At 39.0% G+C, this 24,681-nt stretch overlaps 1 protein-coding gene across 1 annotated transcript in view; it reads right to left on the bottom strand.

Annotated features, from left to right (window-relative positions):
• aff2 (AF4/FMR2 family, member 2) overlaps positions 1–24,681 on the bottom strand; it is a 164,472-nt gene that overhangs the window by 60,217 nt on the left and 79,574 nt on the right. The window contains exons 5-6 of the mRNA XM_042418617.1: positions 9,825–9,869; positions 2,312–2,398 (exon numbers count right to left, since the gene is read on the bottom strand). Of these exons, the coding sequence (XP_042274551.1) occupies positions 2,312–2,398; positions 9,825–9,869 (132 nt within the window). The remainder of the gene's footprint in view (positions 1–2,311; positions 2,399–9,824; positions 9,870–24,681) is intronic.

Raw genomic sequence — 24,681 nt, 5'->3', positions numbered from 1 at the left:
ATGTTGAATATAACATTTATGTGACACACATTCTCACATTACAAGGTGTCATAAAGCATTTTTTGTCGGAGCAGATGAAACTTTTCCACCATCTCTCTACTAAACCGGCAGTTCTTGAGTCCCTGCTTTTATTACAGTTGCTTACTGTATCATGCCGATGAACTTCACTTTTCAGAGATCACGTGTCCATCAAACCGAGAGGCTGGTAATACAATGTCATTGCCATGAATTTATCTTGATGAAGTTTGACTTTCTGTAAGTGACATTCTTTCTTTGAGTGTTTAGCCATGGTTGTTCATGTTCATGATTAATACCCACTTACTCTTCTGTTTGCTGGGAAATCATTTGTTGCATGCCATGGGTCTTTTCTCAGGAAGCATACCAAGTGTTTAATACAGAAAATGGAAACACACGCTTTCATGAACTCGAAGTAGGTTGATAATGTTTTTTTGTAATGATACAGAGGAGGCAAACAAACATTGGTACAACTTTGTGTGGGCCTAGTCACACGAGCATTTACAATGGTGAAATATTGCCTCAAAAACAATTTGTTCCAATCCAATCACAGCTATCAGTGGATTTGTATAAATAAATCTAAGCAAATGTTTTGCTTTAATTTTGGTAAACTTTGGCGCGCGTATTTGCTGTTGACCAATAGCAATCCATCTTGACAGTACTGATCTTTGAGAGAACACCGGAGTTCAAACTGGAGGAAGCCACCATAGTTTATTAGCTGTGTTACACCAGTCACCTTTATTTAACCCTCCTCTGTCAGCTCCACAAAAGAGTAATGACAATTATTCCACAGGAGTCAATGGTACAGCTACCTTTTTTGAATATACTGTGAACATATGGTCCTGTTAGCTAACTGTCAGTTAGCAAACTTGTTAGCTTGGGGAGTTTTTTTTCTCTCATTAATAAAACTTATTATTGAATGAAATGAGGTATAAAATGCCACAAATGAATGAACAAAATGCCAGAGAGGAGTAAATGATACACTACAAAGAAAATAGAAAGATGCCTGGAGAGCATGACTAACTAGCGCTAGCATGTTCACGTTGGTTAGCGTGTTTGCTGTTAGCTCACCAGCTAGTTCATCAACAGCCTAGCATATTTTGTGAAGGATGGATGAATTTCACTGTGCCACTTTCTGGTCTGCCTTATAAAAGGTTTTTTAAGTTGTAACTAATGCTTTATTAATGATCAGTAAATCATTTTCACTGGCTTTACTTGCATTTGCTTTATAGATCACTTAAACCATTCATTAGAACAATGTTTGCATTGCCAGGTTATGAGAAATCCCTCTGGCTGTTGAATCATTAATAGTATAGTCATTAACAAGTGTATACATTTGTAATAAACCATCAGATCTGCAGTTATTCATGTTAATAAGTCATTAATAATAAGAGAAATGTGTTCCTTACTATGCAATGTGTAGTTTTTACAATACAATTTAAATAGTTAAATGTTAATAAGTTATTAATAAATGGATTATGGAGCAGTCTATAGTACCTAAAGAACCAAAAAGACAAAAATCTACACAAAAAGTGTCCTGATGGAAAAGAGGAGATTTTTCACAACTTAGCACCCAAAAGTTTTTTCTTAATAATGTCTTATAACTGATCTATAAGGAATTAGTAAATTCATTATTAATCATTAATAAAGTCATTATTTAAAACTTTAAAGCATTTATAAAATGTGCCTAGATAGAAAGTGGTACCCAATCATTTAGTTTTGGGTACTAAAGTTAAAGGTTGTTAGTCTTGGTTCCCAATGATGGTACAAATGATGGTACAAATGATGGTACAAATGATGAGTACAGCTGCTGACAAAAAGTGTCTTTCTTCAACAGGATGTCCACCTCCACACAGCTCTGGACAATCATTAGTGGAGTGAATTAAACATGCAATACTTAATTAAAATTGTAATTTCATTTGCTGTCACTTGCGCCACTGAGCAGAATAAAGCAGCAGTAATCTGATTCTATCACAGCTGCAGTGAATTTATGAATCAGATCTAATTAGCAGACTCAAGATTTCCAGTGACAGAAAGCAGTCACTACCAATAAGTGTAGGAGTTTAAGTGACGGTTTCTGAACTGTGTCACATCTTTTTCTACCACTCACTGACTCTTGCACAAATAGATGAAAAGGATAGATCACTACTAGAGAACATGATGACAACATTTAAGACAGCATGTACTTTACCAGACGTGTAATCAAAAATACATTTGCTCCATTGAGCCTTAATGTGACTGGATTCTCAGCTGTTACTTTGGTGAAGTAAAGGTGAGAAAAAGTAGCCATACTAACCTTGTTTGGGATGGGGAACTTGGTCTGATCAGCCTTTCCAGGAGTGTGTATGGCTGTGAGAGGAGGAGGCCAGGAATGGGTCATCTCCTAAATACACACACACATATGACATTAATACAAATAATTAATAATACATTCATATTCACGTCACAGTTTTGGCATGAGCCCAAGCTAAAAAAGTGTATAGCTCACAATCTGTGTAAGTTTGTCCTCATGTTGAAACTACCTAGTGAATAACAATGATGACTTAAGTTGAGCAAATTTGAGAAAAGAGATTGCTTATACAACAACTTTGATGCAGAGGACTGGAGTCAGCATTCAATCAAGGTTGTGCTGAACCGTCCCCATCAGACTGGACTTTAAAATAACTTATAGTATACACTGAGAGGTGCACTGGGAGTTGGTGGCACACCAGGGATCAGTGAACTAAGCGTGAACTAAGTGCAGAGTTGTTGAATTACCATAATAAAAGCTGACTCCAGTTGGTTGCATTAGAGCTAAGCGGCGGTACAGCAGCAACATCCCGTTTCAATTATTCTAATCACACAGTCTTCTCAGTTGAATTCCAGTCTCAATATGTAGGAGCTTCAATTAGTTAACAAGATAAACATGTGGTGTTTGTGTGTGTGTTCCACAGCTATATAATCTATGAGGTATTGGCTGTTTGTACTGCACATTCTGAAAAATCTGCTCACAAAGCAAAGTGAGGCCACCAGCTAATTGCTCATACAAACACATACTCAGTTTTTTCTGTCACACGCAAACACACACACACACACACACACACATTGTCCTAGGTCACTTTTGGAGACATTACATAGACTTGCATTCATTTCCTGGAGACTTGCCCTAACCCTAACCATAACCCTAACCCTAACCATAACCACTGACCCAAAAATCAGCTTTTTCCCAAATGGGGACACAGCTTTTATCCCCAATTGGACAAGCTGTCCCCAATTAACAGGTCTTTAGTCTGAAATTTGTCCCCAAAGGTAGCCTATGACAGACCCACACACACACACACCCTTGGTCACTGTCTTCACTATAGTCAAGTCAAATTCTTTGTCATTGTTATTAAAATTCTGATATCTTATTTACCTACAACAAAATTCCAACAAACAGCAATATTAGCAGGCTCAGGGAGTAACGGAATACATGGAAGGACGTTACATAATTAGGATACCGAAAAAGGTAACTGTATTCCGTTAAAGTTACAGAAAAAAAAGAGAGATTACGGATACATTTAGTGAAAATGCACTGTAAAAGTCCCAAACGTAAGCACTAATTCACAATGGTGTGAGTAGAGTATGATACCACATGGTGCGTGCAGGTGCACACAGCGGGCACACGTACACACACTTCGTACACAGTGAACTTATGTTGGGAGAGTAGGCAGGGACAGTCATTATGCATTGTGGCAGTCCCAAAGATTTGTACAAATAAGTTAAAAGAGAGCTTGAGTATATGACAGCTTGTAGCGCACATAACGGCTCTCCACCGAGATGACTGTGTGCGTGTAACGTGCCCAGAGCTGACAGTGTGTCACTGGTTGCCATGCATGTTTAATACTAAATGAGTTCAACTCAGATGTATCACATAGATAGAACCAAATAAAGGGACACGGTGAAGCCCATGATGCTGATGCACATATGTCTGCCACTGCCATTCCTCTGAGAAGAGCTGTGGAGGAGGACAAAGCTCTTGTAGAGTGGACACGAATACCCGGCAGGGGGTCTTCCCCCGCTGTGACATACAGTATGCCTGTGTGACAGCTTCACACAGCCAGTGGGCCAATGCTTTCCCTGAGAATGTTCTCCGTAATGCACATCATGTGTTGTGCACTTTCATTGTAGGTCTATAGGCTACTGCCTGAATTGGCTAAATGAAAAGCAAGTTTTTCTTGAAAATACACAGAGGAAACATTTTTGATGCTAAAAATCTTGGTTTCCCCATTTTCTTTTCTAAGGTTACATTGTTCTGTTGTCTTACAGAATACACTTAAAAGTCATCTTACTGATATTTCTTTCTTTTCTCTTGACTTTATCTGCATATTTGGTATTGAGGTAATCTAAAAGTAACAGAAAGTAATCAAGTTCTGTTACTTTAATATTGTGATACTTGGATTATGTTTTTAACATAATTAGTAACTGTATCAGAATACATTTTTAAAGTACCTGTCCCAACCCTGAATATTAGTCATTAGTGCGTCATTTAATAAATTACACACACACACATACTTTCTCCCTTACACAACTGCCACATAGCAGGTCACCAGGTCAAAGGGCTGGAAAGGTCACTCACATCACAATTTCCCATCATGCGTCTCTTCACCCCCTCTGGAGTGGATGACTCATAGTCATCAGATGACTCATGTTTTGGTGTGTGGGTGAGTGTGTATATGAGCTGTGTAGCTCAACATTGTAGAAGACTCCTGAGTATGACTCTAGTCTACGTGTGTGTGTTTTCCCTCTCTGCAATGGTAAAGTACTTGCCCTGACGACATACGGTGCGTTGCTAGGCAACACTTCTTTGACATCATCACATCCCTCTTAGAAGAGTTCCTGTGTTTTGACAGACGGCACTCCTGATGGACTGTGTGTATCTGTGTATATATTTAAATATATATGTGTGTTACTACTATCTTTAAGCATTGGGTCTATTTTTGTAGGAGCAGCTTACATCTCTGAGGGGGGAAATTTACTTGTTTGTATAAAAATGTATTCAGAAGTGCTAACTTAAGTGCAGCTGGACTTGGTTTAGGTCCTGTTTACACCTGGCATTAACATGTGTCTCCCCGCTCTATATGTAAATAAACATGTACATCATTTCCGTTTGCGAAGACCAAATTGTTTTTAACCATTTAACCGGCGGGAAGACTGGGGCTCCGCTCTGTCCAAAGCTGTGTTCAACTTGTTTGATAACAGGATAAACAAATATGTGTGCCCCTTCACAAAAATCAAATATATATAACAAATAAAGAGTTATAAGCAGTGATCTCCCTGCAGCTGTGTCTCCCCATTGAAAGATGCTGTGCGCTTTTACGCTTGAGGCACAGCAGCGTAACTCCATTGATTATTTAAATCTCCCCACATACAGACAGGATAGGTCAGGATCTGATGTTAATTAATGTTCTGTGTTCTTACACACATCCAATAGATCAGCTGTTACACACACGGTCCAGGTTCATGCTGTTTGGAGTAAAGCAGCCGTCCTCCTGATAAATCCTGAGCTCATCATGTCCAGCAGCACAGCGAAACTAAAAACTGTGGTTATCAACTTCACAGGACAGAGGAAACTATCCAAGGGACACAGAATTAAACATTTAAATATATTTTTTAAACGGACAAGCGAAAAACAAGTTATTTTCTGGTTTTGGTTTAATTTCTATTCAAATTGCCCATTTGAAGACAAAAAAGGGTTAGGGGAACAGGAAAAAACGAAAGACGTGGATTTGTTTTTTTTAAATCACATGCATTTCTTTATCCTGCTATCAAACAAGTTGAACACAGCTTTGGACGGAGGGTTGAGTAGGTGGTTCTTCAGTGTGGCTGAGGACACATTGCGTTCACATTGCTAAAAGAATGTGGCCACATGCAGCCCAGACCAGCCCCCGATATGGTCTGAGCGATCAGAGCTCAATGTGTCCTCAATGCGTCTTGGGTGCGTTCACACCTATACTTAGAGCCGCTGTCCACTTGTGATCGGATCACCCAAGACGTATTTTAATGCCAGGTGTAAACAGGGCCTTAAATTATTGAATTCTTCACGTTGCTCCGCTCATCCAAATGGTTTCTTCAGTTCTCATTGACTCAAGTGGAGTCCCAGACATTTAGGGATCATTTACACCTTGGGAGTCTTTTAGGTGACATCTTGGCTGTTAGTCCACCTGGATGTGAGAGTTGTTAAGAGTCACATGAGTCCAGGTGTGAATATGTGTTAAACTGCCTTGTAAGGGATGTCAGGACCACATTGTAAGTGGCTGATAAGAGGTGTTATACACCACCTCCTCTGTTAAGTGATGGTCGTTCCAGTTTGACATAGGCAGCCTCCTTCTCTCTTCCTTCAGGATGTTTTCAAACCAAATAGTTTGTTTGCTCTGGTCCACTACATTGCTTTGCTTATGTTTGGGGTCTGTGGTCTTTTGGGCAGACTGTGTGTTGCTGAGCTTGAAAAACACAAATGCTGTGTTTGTTAAAGATCCTCCTGAGTTTCTCAGACACTCCAGCCATGTATGGAATGACAGTGTTGTTGCATTTGTTCTTTTCATTTCCGCCTGTCATTGTGGTGGCGTAAACAGATCTGGTTGCTGTTTTGATGAAGGCCCAGATGGATGGTCAAATAGCTTCAGAAACTCCCACACGTTTCCAATGTCTGATTGGGAAGGCTGTGTCTGACAATTTCTGGAACTTTCTGTAACCGACAATTTGACATTCACACTCACTTTTCATGCCATGATTGGTCAGGCGTGCAGAGGTGGGAAAGGAGCCAGGGTCTGAACTTCTCTCAAGCTCTCTTTTTTCTTTCTTGACACAACTATTTCTTTAGTTGCAACACTCTGAATACCTTCCAGGAGAGACAGTCTGAAAATGTGCAGCATTATCCCTTGCATGTATCGCGTCTTCCCTCTCTATGATGGTCGCTTTTAACTTCACCTTTGAATGTGGGCATTTGGAACAATTATAAACACATTTGGTTTCAGACGAGGTTGGATAACATGTCATATAAGTATAACCTGGCCCTTACAATGTGGTCCTGAAAGCCTTCCTAGAAAGTCTCACTGCCATTCACACCTGGACGCATGTGACTCTAATGGCTCTCACATGACAGCCAGGTGGACTAAAAACCCACATGTGACATCAGTGACTCCAAAGGTGTTAATGACCCTATGGAGGTTAAATGCTAGGGACTCCCCACCAAACTGAGGAAGCCTTTTGGATGAGAGGCAAAACTCTGATGGAATTGTGACTGAGCCACGGCACAACTGGAATGTGGTGCATCCTGTGGACATCGGGGGTAATGTGGGAAAAAATGGATCTGTAGATCTAACATATCTAAGGTCATTATATATTTAGCTTTTTCTTGGTGCTGCTGTTTTTAGGCATTATTAACAAGGATTGCCATCAGTAAGAGAAAATCTCACAAAATCATTAAATAAAATGTAATCATGAGATTTGCAAAGACATGACATAGTCTAAGACATTTTCTAAGAGAAGTCTAAAGGCTATGGAGTAAAGACTTTTACACCTTACAGTAGTTATAAATACTAATTTCTGATTGGCTGGAGGGTGTGTTAAAATACTTAAAGCTCAAATATAGTTACATTAACAGTTTGTTTTTCAAAATCACCGTGCAAAGTTAATGAAACAGTAGGTAGCCATAACAGCAATAATACAATGACCACGAGTAAACCTTAAACATTTAAAGGTTTGCTTAACCCAAACGACAAAAAACCAAAACCAAGAGAGAAACAAAAATTATTATTTTCTGATTTACCTCTACTATCTATGTAGATAGTTTTGGTTGTCGTGCCTCCAGGCTTTGAGAAAACTGTCTCTTACATTTCTGTTTGCCACCCCAGTAAAATTGATGTAAATGGAACTTAATTTGTGATGCTCACAGCATTGAAAAATGACATTTAAAAATTTAAAAGCATTGTATCTTTCCAGAAATATTGTCCTGGTTACTCAGAATAATCCACAGACCTCGATGTAAATTGTCTACAACAAGGCCTGTGATCACCCAGAGTAACTGGGACACTTCAGTGCTGTCTCTGGTGTTGTGTGAAAACCATTCACCTTTACTGTATCAGGCTGCAGGCAGAAGTCTCAAAAGCCCCTTTTACACATGCAATACAACCCTGAAATTTTCCGGACATTACCCATAGGAGCTGTATGTGTGAACGCAAATGTCCGAAGCAGTTGGACCAGACATTAACCAGACTTTAGCCTGCCAGTGCCCAAAGTCTGTGTAATGTCCGATTGAGCCCATGTATCAATACAGCAGTGGATTCTCCGGAGAATTCACAGCGAGCGAGTGGGCTACAACCACAGACTGTAAAAAATATGGACGTACTGCCGTGACATCACCCATTGGTTTCTGAAGAGCGGTTTTGAAGCTCAAAGTGGGTGGCTCTGGCCACCTTGGCAGTGCCTGACTCAGCCTAACACCCGGCTAATAAACATAAAAAACGAAACTGCCTTCATGATTAGATACCACTAGAGGTAAGTCAGACATTATGTCTTTGAGCTGGTGAGCTGACCCTTTGAACAAAGAATTGTTTTTTGTCTCCTGACCTGTCAAAATGTAGAAAATAATAGACTACAGGGAGGCAAAAGGGGAAGGTGTTTCACTGATTTCATCTTTGTATTTATGAATATATTTTTGTAGATTTGGATAATGCTATACATCCCATAGGCTAAAATATAAATGTATATATGGGAGTCAGAGAGATGGCTTCTTTTATCACATCAGAGGGTGGTCCAAACACTGTAAGAAAATTAGACTAGTCTTTTGAAGCTTTGAAGTCAGTTTGAGCAGCTCTCCCTCTGTACACAATATCTCTGATACACACTGTTACCTATAATTGTGAAAACATCCAAAACAACAATGTTTCTGTGACAACCAACTTGTAGCTGTGCCGTCACAGAAAGGGAAAAATGAGCCACAGGCCTCCGCTCCGATTCACCTCACCTCACATTTTGAACGCCCTGATCTTTCCACTTGACACGGCTAAAAACCACAGACTGAATTCAATAGCGCACCAATATTATTGACAAAGGCTTTTCATGCAGCTCACAGCACACTATCTGTCACACAGCCTGTTGGCCAGCATATTGATTTGTGAAAGGGAGAGAGAGAGAGGGGAATGACAGAGGGCACAGAGGGATGAAGAGAGGAAGACAGACAGAGAAAGAGAGAGATAGCACTGTGAGTGATACAACAAAGGAGAAAGAGGAGATAGAGACAAATACAGCGAAGAAGACAGAGAGTGAGGAAGGAGAGAGATAACTTGACATAAAGCACTCGGAGAAGGTCCTCGTCTTTATAGCGGCAAATCTTCTGACTGGCGAGAAGATTAGTGGGAAAACATTTCTTTTTGACATCACTGTGAAGAAACACAGTAACAAAACAAAAAGACAAGAAAGGAAAAAGAGGGGGAATTGTGGAAAAAATGTGTTGCTTGATGTAATTTTGATGACATGCAGATAGGAAAAGAGTGAGATAGAAAGAGAGAGATGAAAGGAGGGCAGAGGAGAGGAGAACATTGTGGAAAAGATTTCTGCATGATGTCATTCTACAAAAACAAAAACTTGTTTAATCATTGACCAAGCCAACAGATCTCCCTCTTTCTCTCCCTCTGCCTTTCATTCCCTCTGCATCTCTTTTTCTCTCTCCCCTGTCTTTCCTTCCTAAAATCAGACTGTCTCAAAGGTCTTTGTGAGCAAACAGAAAACAGCTGATAATCAGTGCAACGTGTGTGTGTGTGTGTGTACCCATTACCCAAGCAACATACCCGCAGAATCTCTTCAACACAGCTGGAGTCGTTTGGTAGGCTGACCTGAGAAAACAAAGAAGAGACAGAGAGACTTGACTTCAATCCTATTTAAAGCACCATTACATTACATGTGAAGCAGGAACAGAGAGTTATAAGCAATGAAAAAGTGAAACAGACTCATCCACACCACAATCATAATTGACCATTTGTGAAGCCCCATTCCCCGCCTGTCAAGCTTTCCATCCTCGCACGGTACATATGCAGTTTCCAACAATACCCGTGACAGATTCACTCGAAATTCTTAGTAATTTTTTGAAACAATGGGTCCTGATTTCAGACAGAGGTAGACAAAAGCAGATTTCTCATTTCTAGCTGAAGACCATCGATTTATAGCGTGAAATGACAACTGTTGCTAGCAAATTTTACCAGCTGTAGCTAGCTAGCTCTTTAAGCTAACGTTAGCTCCATGAGTTGGTTGAAAACTCCTTCTTAGGCTTAATTTTTAAAGTTTCCAACGAGAGCGTCATAAAAGTCCCTTTTTACGGCACTTTTTAAAGGGTTTTAAAAAAGGAATCATAGGGTTGCCAACTCTCACACTTCTAGCGTTTGATGCACGCTTTCACCTTCAGTCTCACACTCTCACACTGCCCAAACAATTCTCACGCCAAAACACTGCGACAGCAACAGAGACGAACAGGAAAATGTATTATGGTCGAAGTCTTTCTGGCATTTGAAAACCGGCTGTTTCATCTGGGTGTTACCATGGAGCTGCATCTTAAATTACTGATTGATGCGTGATATTTATCTCTGTGTTGATTGGACAGTTGCTTAAATTCACAGCCAGGAGCCCAGAGGGTGTTCAAGCAAATCAACCACACTCCAACTAACCTGGTATGAACCGAGGTAAATGACTAGGACAGCTATAAATCATGCATTATTTAATTAACAATCCCAGAGTGTTTGTTATAAAGACTCGCACTAGATGGGACACTGTCGTACATTAAGGGCATTGTACCATGCTGCTACAAACATGAACCGCGGTAGAAATGATAATCAAGTGTAAGTCTGCTGCCTATGGTAGTACTAGGCCAAAATAGGCCCCTGTGTGTGTGTTAATGTGTATGTGTGTGTGTAAGTAAACTTGGCCGGATTATCCATATATCGCATCAGGTGAGTGCCGGAGGGCACCAGCCAATTGGCTGTGCTGGGAGGCACCAATGTGGAAAAAAAAGAAAAACATAAATAGTTTTTGTGGTCTGAAAAAGTAGATACAACATTTATAAAGCATTCGATTTAGTTATTACTCATTATCATCCTTATTAATAAGTATATGAATAATAAGAATTTGAAAACAGTTGAAAATAGCCGCTGCGCATCTTTCAGCACCACGGAGGCGTGGAGAGCAGCGAGGAGAGAGAGAAACGCTGTTTATTTCAGTAATAACAGTGGTACACTTTATTGCTGATAGACAATATCTTCAAATACTATTTTACTAAGTACACCTTCATATTCCTGAGTGCTACTGTTCAAACATTAGTTTTATTTTCTGTTTTACAGAGAAAGAAAATCAAGTCTTTTATAAATGTTGTATCTGCTGTTTCTGACCAGGAAAATGAAAAATGTCTCTTTGTTTATGGGTTTTGAAATGAAAATCAAATCAATATTCTGTTTTCATTCCTTTAATTTCTGTCTCTGAAAACAACAGATCAACAAAACAAACATAATTTCTAATAGACAACGCAATGTGATACATTGTCTCTATGTGCTATTCCTGATACCTTCACATCACCTCACATGGCGCTCTATGATCATTCAACTGTTGAAATGGTTGCTTGCCTTATTTGGTATATGTGTGTGATGATTTTTTTAGACACTACTCATGTCACTTCTCTGGGAAAGATTGGCGTATCACTTGCATGCAAAATTTGCCTTTGACGTATGCACTACACGCAATTTGAAAGTGTAAATGTTATTTGTACACAGATTGACGAGACCGGGCTGGTAGAAGATATGGAAATACAAGGGAACATTACCCTCGTATTGCAGTGTAGATCTAGTTAATCCAAGTATTGTAATTATGATAAATAAGGGCAGACTGTTATTTGACTGTTAAGTGTTTAGCAAAAGTAACAATATCTTGGGTAATGTTGACCAGATTTGTTGAAGTATAAATTTCCCCAAATCCAATAACAAGTAGACATAGCCGCTAACTAAACTCTCACAACTTCCTAGAATGGCTTCCTGACAGCGCGTGAATGAGGCTTTTTGTAATGTAACCTGTAAACATACATAACAGCAGGCTACACCTGTAGGTCATAAGCTAGTTAGCCAGGCATCCTAACAATTGTATCTTAAACATACTACGTGATCCATTCCTTACACTTTTCTCATTTGGTTTTGGAAAGGTTAAAAAATAGACACCACCATCCAAATCTTAGATGCCAAAAACCTCAGTGCAATCACCGTTAGGAGCAGGGGTCAACTCCAAAACATTCATTTAAAGTAGTCTATTTGTTGCTCATGTTGTAAATCTATTTTTACAATTTTTACAAGGAAGAAACAAGATGTGCATTTTGGGTGTCTAAGACAATGTAATATAGTAAGAATTATATTTACCCTCCTCCTATATATTTGTGTGATTTAAGAATACTGGTTTGTACATGTGGGCAGGGGAAAGTATTGGAGGAACATTTTGAAAGCTCAGTTTTAAAATTCAAAAAAGCCATAAAATGCCTGTGGTTTGGCCTGTGCTGCGTTAACCGCTGGGCCATTTCAGCTCAACAATTCATGGGACTGACTGGAGTTTCATTTAAAGAGGAAGAAAGAGGCAGTTGGAGTTAAGTCATATGGAACTACTCAGATTGAATTTAACAGTTCAATGGCTGCACACTGCAAATCTGTGTTAACATGCACCCTTGTCAATAAAGTTGTTCTTATTAAACTGATCAAAGTGATCTGGACTGACGTGGCATTACACCAGGTGACTGGCTTGTCGATTCAGAAAGGGGTGGAACTCCAACAAAAAAGGTAAAACATAAAAATACTGCAAAATATCATGGCAAACAATGAAAACTCAACCATTAAACAACAAATTTAAAACACAAGCCAAATAATGAAGTTTCTGGAGCTGCAACTCTTTGTTTTGCCAGTTCAGCCAAAGTGTGTATTGCTGTTCATGCAAACAACAGAGTAGTTCTTCTATTTATTCCAAACAAACCATTACTGCTGCTGCTGGAAACACATGAGTTTGTTAGCTAAAACCTACAAGACACAAGAATAACTATCCATTGCCGGATTATCGCTTCCAAAAAGTAATTGAAAACAAAATAAAGCAGTTCCCTGGGCTAGTTCTTGGCGTGGATCATTCCAACAAACAGGCTCATTAAAGAAGGACAAAGAGATGGAGGAACAGCTGCAGGAAGAGAGAAAGGCTGAAAGACTGAGAGCAATTCACAGTAGAACTCATGTCTGACATATTACAGCACCATAACCTCTGTCACACACCATTACTAATAGCACCAACATGAACAGAGGAACAATTTAGTAACCACGATGAGGAGGATGACATCATCTTCAGCCTTAAAGCACTGACCGTTAAAACAACAAAACAATAAAAGTGATCCGAGCTGGTGTGTGTGTGTGTGTGTGTGTGTGGTAGAATGTGGAGTAAAAACTGCTTGAGCTCACCAACGAGACATGAGTTGTGCTTCCACAATTGCATGTTACTCTACATCAGCATTAGATTAATTGGACGGTGAGTCAACAGGAAACCAGAGTGGGCGAACGAAGACGTGTGCTTTCCAACAAAACAAAGATCTGAGGCTACCTTCACCCTTAGGTTATAACAATATCAAACAGACATGCTACATTTGTATTGTGTAATAGTGAACCAACATGTGGTTCGATATTACTTGATAACGATATTCTTTCATGAACCACATGTTTCATTATTATTATACACTCAATACATGAGGCGTACTTTAATTTAGTATAATTTAAGACAGCTTCTTCAAATTTTAGTCTGATGGTAAATGTCCACAACTTCTCTGTTGTCACTCTGTTAATCCAGTTGAGAGCATGTGTGTTAGAGACAGCTAAACCAGCTGACTTCCCTTTGGGTCCCCACACACATCGATGGCATCAAATAATTTACTGATACAGATCCACCAGACTGCAAATTTTACTGGACCTAATGGATCAAATTCTGACAATACAGAGTCATTTCAGGGTATTTGTGATGCTGAGAAAAAGCTGTTTTATGGCTGTTTTTGTAATGATTGTTTAAGTCTTTTTGGTCAAGTGTTTAACATATGATCCTGCAGTACCGATTGTGGCCACCGCACCAAAATCACCTCACTGTCCAGCGCTGCTCCAGGGGGTAAATGTGCACAAGCTACAAGTCTTTGTCAGTTTTTTTGGAAAATTCCAAAGCCAAATTTTCCCCTCATTTTTCATAAAGTTAAACATTTTCTACTTTGAGTATTCCCTTTTTCTGCATCGTTGTTTGCTTCTCATTGCACCATATTCAATGGGTCTACAACGTAAGACTATTTTAATTGTGGCATTTGAATCAAAAATGTTACAATAATATTATGTAATAGTCACACAGTTTGGTTAGAAATCTGTTTTATGGCACAACAACAAATTGTTTTACAGCTTAAAACAGGAAGTTGGCAGTGTTCTTCCAGAAGAAAGAAGGAAAGCTTTGAATTTTTCTAATACTTAATATGTGTAGATGGTGGAAAGAAAGGAAAGGAGCAATACATCTGATATGTTAATAATCTTAAGGAAAATACAAAGAAAGCTAACTTGATGACAGCCAACTAACTTGATGACAGCCTTACTATATGTTTTGGGTTCAAACCCCAAAGCGGTAGAACCCAGTTGTTTTTGTTCCGATTCTTATTTTTCTCTGCTAAAATTGTCTGAAGCTCAGCAACCATAAGTCTAAAACCAACCAAATTTGGTAGATGGGCTCTTATGACTCCCACCACTGATTATCACCCATGTCAGCCATATGGTGGTGTTTTAACAAATAACTTTACGTTTTGGACTATAACTTTTGAACCATAAGCCTCATAAACAAAATTTACTTTCTGTTTTTTCCTGGATTCTGTGGGTCCAGGTGAATTTATCCATATAAGACGCGCCCATTTGTGCCTAAATAGATTTTCCGCCACTGGGAATTTTGTCCATATCTGTTTTTTTGTTACTCCTTCTACAATTTTTGAGCAATCACCAAATTTAGCATACGGCCTTGAGGGACTGCACAACATTTCCTTTTTGCTCAGTGTTGGAACAGACGGTACCAAAATCTTTGACAATACACCTGATCAGCAGAATGTTGTGAGATTTTTCAGACCAACATTTTGACTTGTAAGCACTTTAAGTTTTTCTGTATGTTAGTTCTCATCACTACAGGTGTAAAACCCCCTCCTTCCAACCACAATGTGGGTTACAATGGCAGAGTGGTGCTGTCCGTATTTCTGCTTGTTGACTCCACAGGAAGTGAAGACTGCAGAAGCAGCAATTCAAAGACTAACTTTGCTGAAACTTAAGCCAAAATATGAGATCGTGTCTTTTTATGTTTGTAATGAATGAAACTCACAGGACTTTTCTTTGTTCAAGCTTATATTAATCTGCTGGCCTTCAGTAAGTTTGTTCCTGATATTTATTCAACTGTTTCTCTACTGCGGAACCGGATGAACAGTAAGAGACAATGTTGTTTTTATCTCTGAATTTATTCAGATTCATAACGTAATGTCATTGATAATCTCTCCACATGATAACATTTATAATATGAATTGGTAATAACAACAATGAATAACAACAAATGACTGTACTGCGCTGTCTCCTGTATTTGTGACTGGCAGTAAACCATTGTAGCGTTATTGTCTCTGATGTAGTCAGACTGATGACTGATTCAGATAAACAAAGCCACGCCAGCCTTTGTCAGATAAACAGGAGATACAGTTGTGCACGATGTAACTAAATAAATGATAATGTGACTCAGTAATATTTGAAGTGTGAGTTATAAAAATGACTTGTGTGGGAATTCTCCCTCTTGTTGTCTGAGCTGTCAGAAACTGATCTGGACTCTTTCCAGACTGATACTGACACGAGACAGAAGAGTTAGTTTGTATTTCCTTTTTTGGAATACACATGCACACTTTGATTTCATTAAGTTATTGACCTTTTACATTGAAATGTGTTATTTTCATTTGATTTCTCTCACGAAATAGATTTTTTTCATCAATGAGCTCCCCAATGCATTTAATAAGCGGTAGACACGATAAGATGTTATTTACTATCTGGACATCTTTGTTGAATTTAGAATGTTTTTCCTGCATACATTGTACTGATGAAACACATGTGTGATTGGTCTCACTTCTTCTTTACACAGAATCAAACTAGCTGAAGTGACTTTGCTCGGCTTTGTGAAGCCTGAAACCCACTCCTTGCTGCTCGCGGCTATAATTCTGGCCGATTGAGCTGCTTCCTTCTGTTGAGCGCAAAAATGTTTGAACCCGCAAATTGCCGCTTGCGGCTATATTTATAATTGATGTTGTAGCACTTGCTTTGATAGCATCTAAATTACATGGATGCATATCCTGCTAATGCTTACACACAGAAAATTCTAAATTGAAAATTGTATTTTAAAATAAAACAATGTTCTCTAGGTTATCAAGGTATCATCCATTAATCTGACAGTGATATATTCAAATAAAGACACTGCATATGACACTTTCAGTATAATAAAGACACTTTTGTCCCAAACTGACAAGAAGTGGGCAAAATAAGACACTTCCTGTGTCATTATCATCATTGTTTCACACCATAAGGTGCCATATTTGATGGATGTAAAAATGAACATTTAAATGTGATTTCCCGCCTCAGTATAAAACACGGCTGACAGACAAAAATGGAAACACTCATATGATTTCAGGCTCACAGAGTCTGTCTATTTCTGTCTCTATCCATCCGTCTATACATCTGTCTCTCCCTGCCTCACTTTAACCATCCCTGTCCATCACACTTGTGTTTAGTTCACTGGAGCGTGGCGCTGACACTACCAGTGTTTGGTGTTTGTTTCCTATTTGCAGTATGGACCTCTAAACCAGATGGCACACTGTATGTATTATAATAAACATCACATCACTTAGTCATTTAAAAGATAGACGTCTATTCTTAGCGCAGTGACTAGAAACTGGCTTTAATGGATTTTAATGGACATGTGTGTGCATGTGTGAGTGTGTTTCCCTAATTGATCTTATTGTGAGATCACGGTTAATGTCAAGGACTAAGAGATGAAGTGAATATAAAAGAGAAATGAAAGATGAGCGAGAGCCAGAGAGGAAGTCTGCAGGAAGAGAAAGGACAAAATTCAGAGAGAAAATAGATACCAAAGAAAAATGAGAGACAGAGAGAGAGAGAGGGAGGGAGAGAGATTCGGGGGGAAAATATAGCCGAGGCAATTACTGAGGCAGAAATCCTTTCTGTCTGAAATAGCTGCTCAGATAGATAGACGTCTACACACACGAACACACCGATTCTCTCTCTCACACTCACACACACACACACACACAACCACCAACCCAAAGGCAGACTCACTCATAGACAGGTACATAAGGATACAAAAGCTTACATTCATATACAGTCACAGCCACCAACAATTAATTTCATTATTGATTTATTTGCTGATTATTTTCTCAATTAACTGTTCGGTCTATAAAATGTCAGAATATAGTAAATAAATGCAACAAATCCTCATAAATGCCATTTTGCTTGAAATGTATTTTTGCACATTTTTCGTTAAATATATTTTCATCATCATCATCATCATCATTTGGAAAAAAAACAATTTAATTCGACCAATACTTTGGTTCATGACTAAATACCTGCAAAACTATTGACATTCCCATCAGCCTCAGCTGTACTTTGTTTTGTGGTCATTAGCAAACGTTAGCATGCAAACATGCTAATCTACAGTGAACATTGTACCTGCTTAACATCAGGACGTTAGCATGAACTGCTAATAGCAGAATTCTTTCAGTCCTTGGTTTATGAACATTCATGTACAGTGAAGAGCAGACAGCAGCACTGCGACACTGAAGTAAATCTGAATGATTAATCATTTACAATGTAATCTCTGTATTAAATGTTATAACCGTCAACAGACTGGGTGATATTAATGAATGCAACGGTTGAATATATTGATGGAAACATATTCATTTGTCAGTCTCTATAAATAGCTCGGTTTATTCTTTAATTTGGATTGTTTCTCAGTTGAAACACGTACACATATAACATGAATTATGGCCTGACACTCCATTCTGATTGGCTTAAAGGTGCTCATTACATTAATTTGTAATATTAGCGAGGAGCCAGTTTACACTCCACAAGCAGTTACCTATAAAACTGCATAACTAACACATTTAATGTGATTCCACTCAAATGATTTCTTTTTATATTTTTATATGCCTGTGTCTTTTCATGTTTCAAATCCACCAGAGTGTCTTGTTTCTTTTGTACTGGAATTAAAAATCATTAAGAGGTAATTATAGTAATTGGTTTAAGACTGAAGAAACAGGCTCCCCTCTCTCTGTGTGTGTCTGTGCGAGAGAGAAATGAATGACTCAGTGAAAGCATGTGGAATGACAAAATATGAATTAATAAAAAACACCCCAAAAGACATTGTCTATTCATATCTAATAACAGAGAGAGAGAGAGAGAGTCAAATTTGACTTGGAGATTGGCAGACAGAGAAGATGAAGGAGAGAAAAGAGAAACAAAGAGAAATGAAAAGGGATGAGGATTAAAGAAACGGAAAGATTTAAAGACAAAGTCAAACAGAATCAAATCTGGAGCTTGATGAATGTAAACACTTTCTGCAGAGCTGTCCTCCGAGAGCCGTTAACTCATCTTCTCCAATTTCTGTTTTATTTTCAAACTGTTTTCTCAGGATATTCTCTCAGAAGCCGACTAGGAAGAGGCTTAGATTGTCGGCTGAATTACACAAAGTAAGTGAACTTCATCTTTTAACGTGGTCCTCTTCAACACCAGAGAGGCCCAAATGTGCCACAGAGAAAAACTGTTGCTTTGCTGTCATAAAAAATGTCAAAGTCAAATGAAAACTGTCAATCATCCAGTTGGTGTGATTGAAGTTTTGAGTCGTATACGGTTCAGTCTGAGGTCCAACAGGGTTTGGAAAATCTTCAAGGATTTTTTTGTCCACAGGCTTCTCGTTTATTCAGTTTCATCTTCTCCTTTTATCATCCATATTTCAGCTGTTTACAGAGCTGGAGTGACCGCCATCACTGGGATTACCAGCATGCTAGATAGATCACAAGCATTGCCCTCAGAGGAAACTCTGCATGTGTGAGTGTGTGTAAACAGTTGTGTGTGTGTGTGTGTGTGTGCGCGGGAGAGAGCATGTCTGTGTGATTCAGTGTGTACACTGATATGTGTGCATGTTTGTGCATGAGTCAGCCTGCCTAATAATCTACAGATTGTTTGTTTCAGACATAAAAAGAGAGAGTATCGCCTCATGTGTTCTCCGACTTAAACTCTTAAAAATTAAAGTGATGTTATATGCATATTTTAATTAACTGCAAAAAAAATAGGTTTCACTAAAGTAGTTTTCATCCTATAGCTATCATTGAAATGTTGATGATATGAGGCAAAACTACAATGGTTTGGAACATACTGAGCAAATAGATGAACAGTGGGAAAGTCTATTGTGCTGCAGGATTGGTTAGAGACGTTTCTATACATTTAAGATGAACACAGTCATGTTTCTTTATAAAGGAGAAAACAACAAACTTATTGCAGCCACTCCTTAAGCCTGCAGGTGTGAGTGTTTGATATTGAATGATACTGGATTTTTGGAGGTAATACCAATATTGATATTTCAGAGTATAAAAATCTGATAGTGATGTATCAGCTGATATTTGGTTGTAGCGACAAACTGAGAACTTAATTCACAATCTGTCCAAAGAGTTGTGTCAAATATAAGGGATATTTTACAATTGAACAATGAAGTTAAAGATCCCCTCCAGACATGTTTTAAGATATATATATATATATATATATATATATATATATAAGAAAACCCTGCTTGGAATAATAATTTGTGTCTGATATGGTTTTTCCACCAAAAAAGTTTAATTATCTTGTTAAAAACTAAAATGACATCTTCTTCTTCTCCCTCATTAAAAAGCCCAGAAACCGTGAATATGCAAATACTGTTCATCTAAAAAGTTTTAACTGCTGGACACAAGACACTTCACTGTGAAGTCCACTCTGAGTGTATGTTCACTGTAGGCTTCATATTTTCACATCACACCTTGTTAATTTGCATACTGGACTGTGATTGGCTCCAAACTAGATGCAATGTCACAAATCACGCTCGTAGGTACACGCCTTAAACGTTTCGACTAGCGCAGAGAAACTTCAGCAGATGAGTGTGAAAACAGCCTTCTAGTGTCAAACTCTGCCAAACAAATTATTAAAGATAACTGATGCTGGAATTTCTTTTTGGATATTTCTGGAATATATGAGAATATATCACCAGTAAAATGATGTGTCACAGGTGATAAATGTTAGATATTGACAGATATATTGGTGGTAAGCCAAAGTAAACCTTTTTTCGTGACAGCAAGAAACATGCAGGTGTAATAAATAACATTCATAATAGTTGCATTCCGTTTAGGTGAACATGTTACAGGATCCTGCTGTTGTGCATACTTGCCTTCTGGCACGGTTTTATGGGACACTTAAATAGAACTGAGCCATCATTATTTTAATTAGTTACACCTGTGATAGGCTGCTGAAAGTGTATGAGAAAACTGACTTCTTCTTTTAGTATTTATTCTGGTTTCCATGACGTAGATCCATCATTGTGTCATGGTAGTCTTCCTCTGTTGTTGTCTTCTGCTCTAATGCTTCCTATCACTATAAAGTTCCACAGCTGCCACTCTGGCGTTACAGCCAGGTAAGGTTATATTATACTACTGTACACACAAACACATTAACATGCACCACTTTTCCCTCTTCCTCTCTACACCTCTCTCTCATCTCATTTCATTTGTTTCTGTCTTGCTCTCTCTCTGTCCCCCTCTTCCTCACAATCCCCCTTTTTTCTTCACCCCTTCTCTCTCTTTCCCTCTCCTTCTTCATCTCGTTCTCCCCACACCAAGCTGCTGAGAAGCAGATAAGGAGTTGATTTACCATCCAATTAAATGTCGTCATTTAAGCATTGCTTCAAATAAGCCTGTCGTTTTCACCCAGCGCTAATTGGCCTTCCACTAGCATGTGCATGTGTTAGGATGTGTGTCTGTGCTCGTGTGCGGGTTAGTCTCTTTGTGTATCTAATGCTTTACTTATGACCAGAAGATTCAGATTGTGGTTGTTCCCGCACTATAAAAGAGGGTCATTTTAAGTTCAAAATAAGTTGTACGAGCGAGTCTCTTTCCCCTATTCTGGCACAGTATGGTGCTTTAGTTTTCTCTCTGATGACTCAACCAGCCACCTTATGAATTTTGATTTTAAAAAATTCTCAAAGCTCCACTGATGAATATTTTTTATAATAACATTGAATCAAATGACTACTTGTAATGTGAAAGGGGTCGCCCCATGGATGTATTAAGAAGAACTGGATACCGGGTTCAAAGATGGCGTCCCATTCATTCCTATGAAAGTTGCTCAGTGGCACATGAAGCCAAAAAATCAATCAGCTTTCTGCTTTACCCAGATGTTGCTCACACTTCCTGATTTTTGGGCCAATAGATCATGCACACTAGAGACTTCTGCTGGACTAGCCGGCTAACTTCTGGTTGGCTCTCTGCTCACTTGAATGGGGATAAGATAATTTAATCATGCAGCTCTTCCAGACTTTCCAAATGTTATCGGACCAAATGGATCAAAGTCTGATAATAAAACTTGCAATGTCGAGGGAGTTGTGATGCTCAAAAAAATTTACTATTCACCGTTTTACAGCCACTGCTTTTCCAATGATTGTGTGTGGGAAAAATGCTTTTTGGGCTGGTGTGCATCATGTGCACCTGAAAGTTGTAATTACACGGTTTGGCCACTATGTCAAATTGGCTTCACAGCCCGGCACACTTCCTGGGAGCTTTGATCGCCTGCAGTCACAAACTCACAGAGAACTGTCACCCAATGCTGCAGCTAAAAGCTCTTGCTAAAAGCACATATAATACTCAGTCTTACTCCTACTTCACTCTTACCTCTCACATAAGACTTTGTTTCAAGCAGCAGCAGCTATTTTCAGCCAAAAATCTCTGATTAACTCACTGTACGCTGTTTAGCACCAAATGGCACCCTTTCTTCAGCCTTCCTCACGAGCTAGCAAGACAAACACCTAGCTTAACAGCTTAACAGCCAGATAAAGGCTATTTCCAAGGAGTTAGTGCAGACCAAAATAGACCTAAAAGGAGAGAGAATATTGAACTAACATTTGTCACATGTCTATGAACGCTTTAAGTGAATGCTAATGTTGTTCTGAGACTGCTGAATTTGTAAATCATGGACGTATAAAGAGAACTGGATACCAAGATGCAGGAGTTGTAATTACACGGTTTGACCACTATGTTCAATTGGCTTTAAAGCCTGGCGCTGTTCCTGGGGGCTTGGTGTAAATAGGCAAGTGTTCGTTAGCGCATTAGCAATACAACAGTGAAGTGTCAGGGCTGTGTGCCTTTTTCTGGCGTTCTTCTGACTCCAAGTGGCCGAAAAAAGAAAAAAAAAACTGATGCAGCCAAGTCTATTCACAAATCAGAGTAAATGATATCCACAAACACACACACGCACACACACACACACACAGTATAATACTCCACCTTTCTTTGTCACTTTCCCTCTCTCTAGCACACATGCACACCCACTCAAGAGAGGATTTTTATAGAATTTTAATAAATCCATGGGAAGCGGTCTCAAAACTCATTTATCAAACATTTAACACTGACTTAGCCATTAAAGGGGGGCGAGAGAGGGAGCGAGGAGGATAGATTGAAGAAGAGGAGCTATGATCAATGCCAGTGGACCATATAATTGCACCAGGAGTGGGTTAGCTGAAAACATTAGCCTTGTTTTCTGATGGATCACATCCTGGAGCCAGCTAGCCAAGCTAAACGCTTCAATCTGTATTATGACCCAGAGTCATCCATCTGAAGGAGCTGTGCCACTAAAATTAGTAAGAGTTTTCTACACAATTGATAAGTTGATAGCTAAAATGCAGTGTTCCATTTTAAGAGAGAATGGTTATTATTAACTTTTCAAAGTAGTGAAAAGCTTGTCTTTGCTTTGTTCTTTTGTTAAGTCTTTTCCTGGCTAGATTCCACACATTGCTTGCAGAGAGAGGCTTTTTTTTCCACTTACAGTCTGTACAAAGGCACACATACAGGCACATATGAAAAGAAGTACAGCACATGATCTTCTGAGCAGTAACAATCACTGGCACTGACCTTCCATTGAATCTCTTTTTTCACCTAGTACACCATCAAGCATGCCAAGACGAGAAATTCCTGCTCACTTTCACCCCATGACAGTATCTTTTCTAGTTGCTCTTCAGGTCTGTGACAAGCGAAACTTCCGACTTCAAGAATCATTTCCCTGCGGTTATGTGGCTATTCCACAAAAATGTCATGAAACAACTGGCTGTCTCCAAGTTCAAAATATACCACGTTCAACGTATTGTACTTCACTGTTACACTTAGTCTGTGTTGTGTCTCTATTTATTGGATTCAGTTTGCATTGCATGCTTATCCTTTACTGTTACAAATATTTCTAAGATACAGAGCTGCTGTGTTCATGCAACCTGCGGTTACCCATAACACCCCTCTCTATGTATGTTCGCAGAGATCTTTATGTGTATTTGGGGAGCTATAATTCCAGTTTAAGGTGTTACAAAATTAACAGGAAAGTGGGGGGGAATGTCTGTCAAGAACACACACACAGTCCTAAGAGGTGGTGTAATCAAGCAACAAATTGAAAACACCTGAGTGGGTGGAGAAAAAGAACCAAAGATTTACAAATGTTGACAAACTGTGTCCAAAAAATAATGAAAAGATAGCAGAAATGTCCATGTTTACTGGTTAATTAGCTTATTTTTTGGCTGGACCGGCCACAGACCAGCCTTGTAACCCCGAATGTGTGTCCGGCACTGACTGACTGACTCACTCATTGACTCACTGAGTAATGAAGTTCACTATTGGTGGACTGGCCCAGTGTTGGAGTTTCCCCATTAGCTGTTGCACTTTCAAAATGAATCAACACAGTTTCTATTACGTCTTCAGAGGGTGTTTACAATGGAGCCCCATGAGTGCAGTCCCAAAATAAGTCTTAAAAACACACATTTACCAACCAAAGCTTCTCACACGGAGGCTCCGGCACAGACAGGATAGCATGGCTAGCATCTTTAGCATAGCCAGTGCTGTGCTGTGTGTAGCCCATAGACTGTATACAAATAAGGCATAGCAGTGGTGTTTCTGGTTTAACAGCACTGTGCTGGGCTGGTGACAGATGTGTTAATGGTGTTTGTCTCTGAAAGACGTTACGGCGCGGATATAAAGTCACACAGCTTACGTACTGTTAGCCTAGCATGTTAATCCTACGTAAACATATGGATGAGACCATATGTTTACAGACATCCGCAGATAAAAAAAGATGAAAGAGCAGGAGGAATTAGCAGATAATTAGAATAGTTATAATTAAAATTACAATAAATTCTCTTTTAAATCAAACATCCCAAGATATGAGTGGAAAGTATTGTTCTTACAACTGTGTTTACATCCTTTTTTTTTTTTTTGACTCAAACATTGCTTCATCATGTCATGTGACGTCCTACTTCAGTACACTT

The sequence above is a fragment of the Thunnus maccoyii genome, chromosome 8 (assembly GCF_910596095.1).
Source record: "Thunnus maccoyii chromosome 8, fThuMac1.1, whole genome shotgun sequence".
NCBI lineage: Eukaryota > Metazoa > Chordata > Actinopteri > Scombriformes > Scombridae > Thunnus > Thunnus maccoyii.
This window is presented reverse-complemented; position numbering and strand designations above follow the sequence as displayed.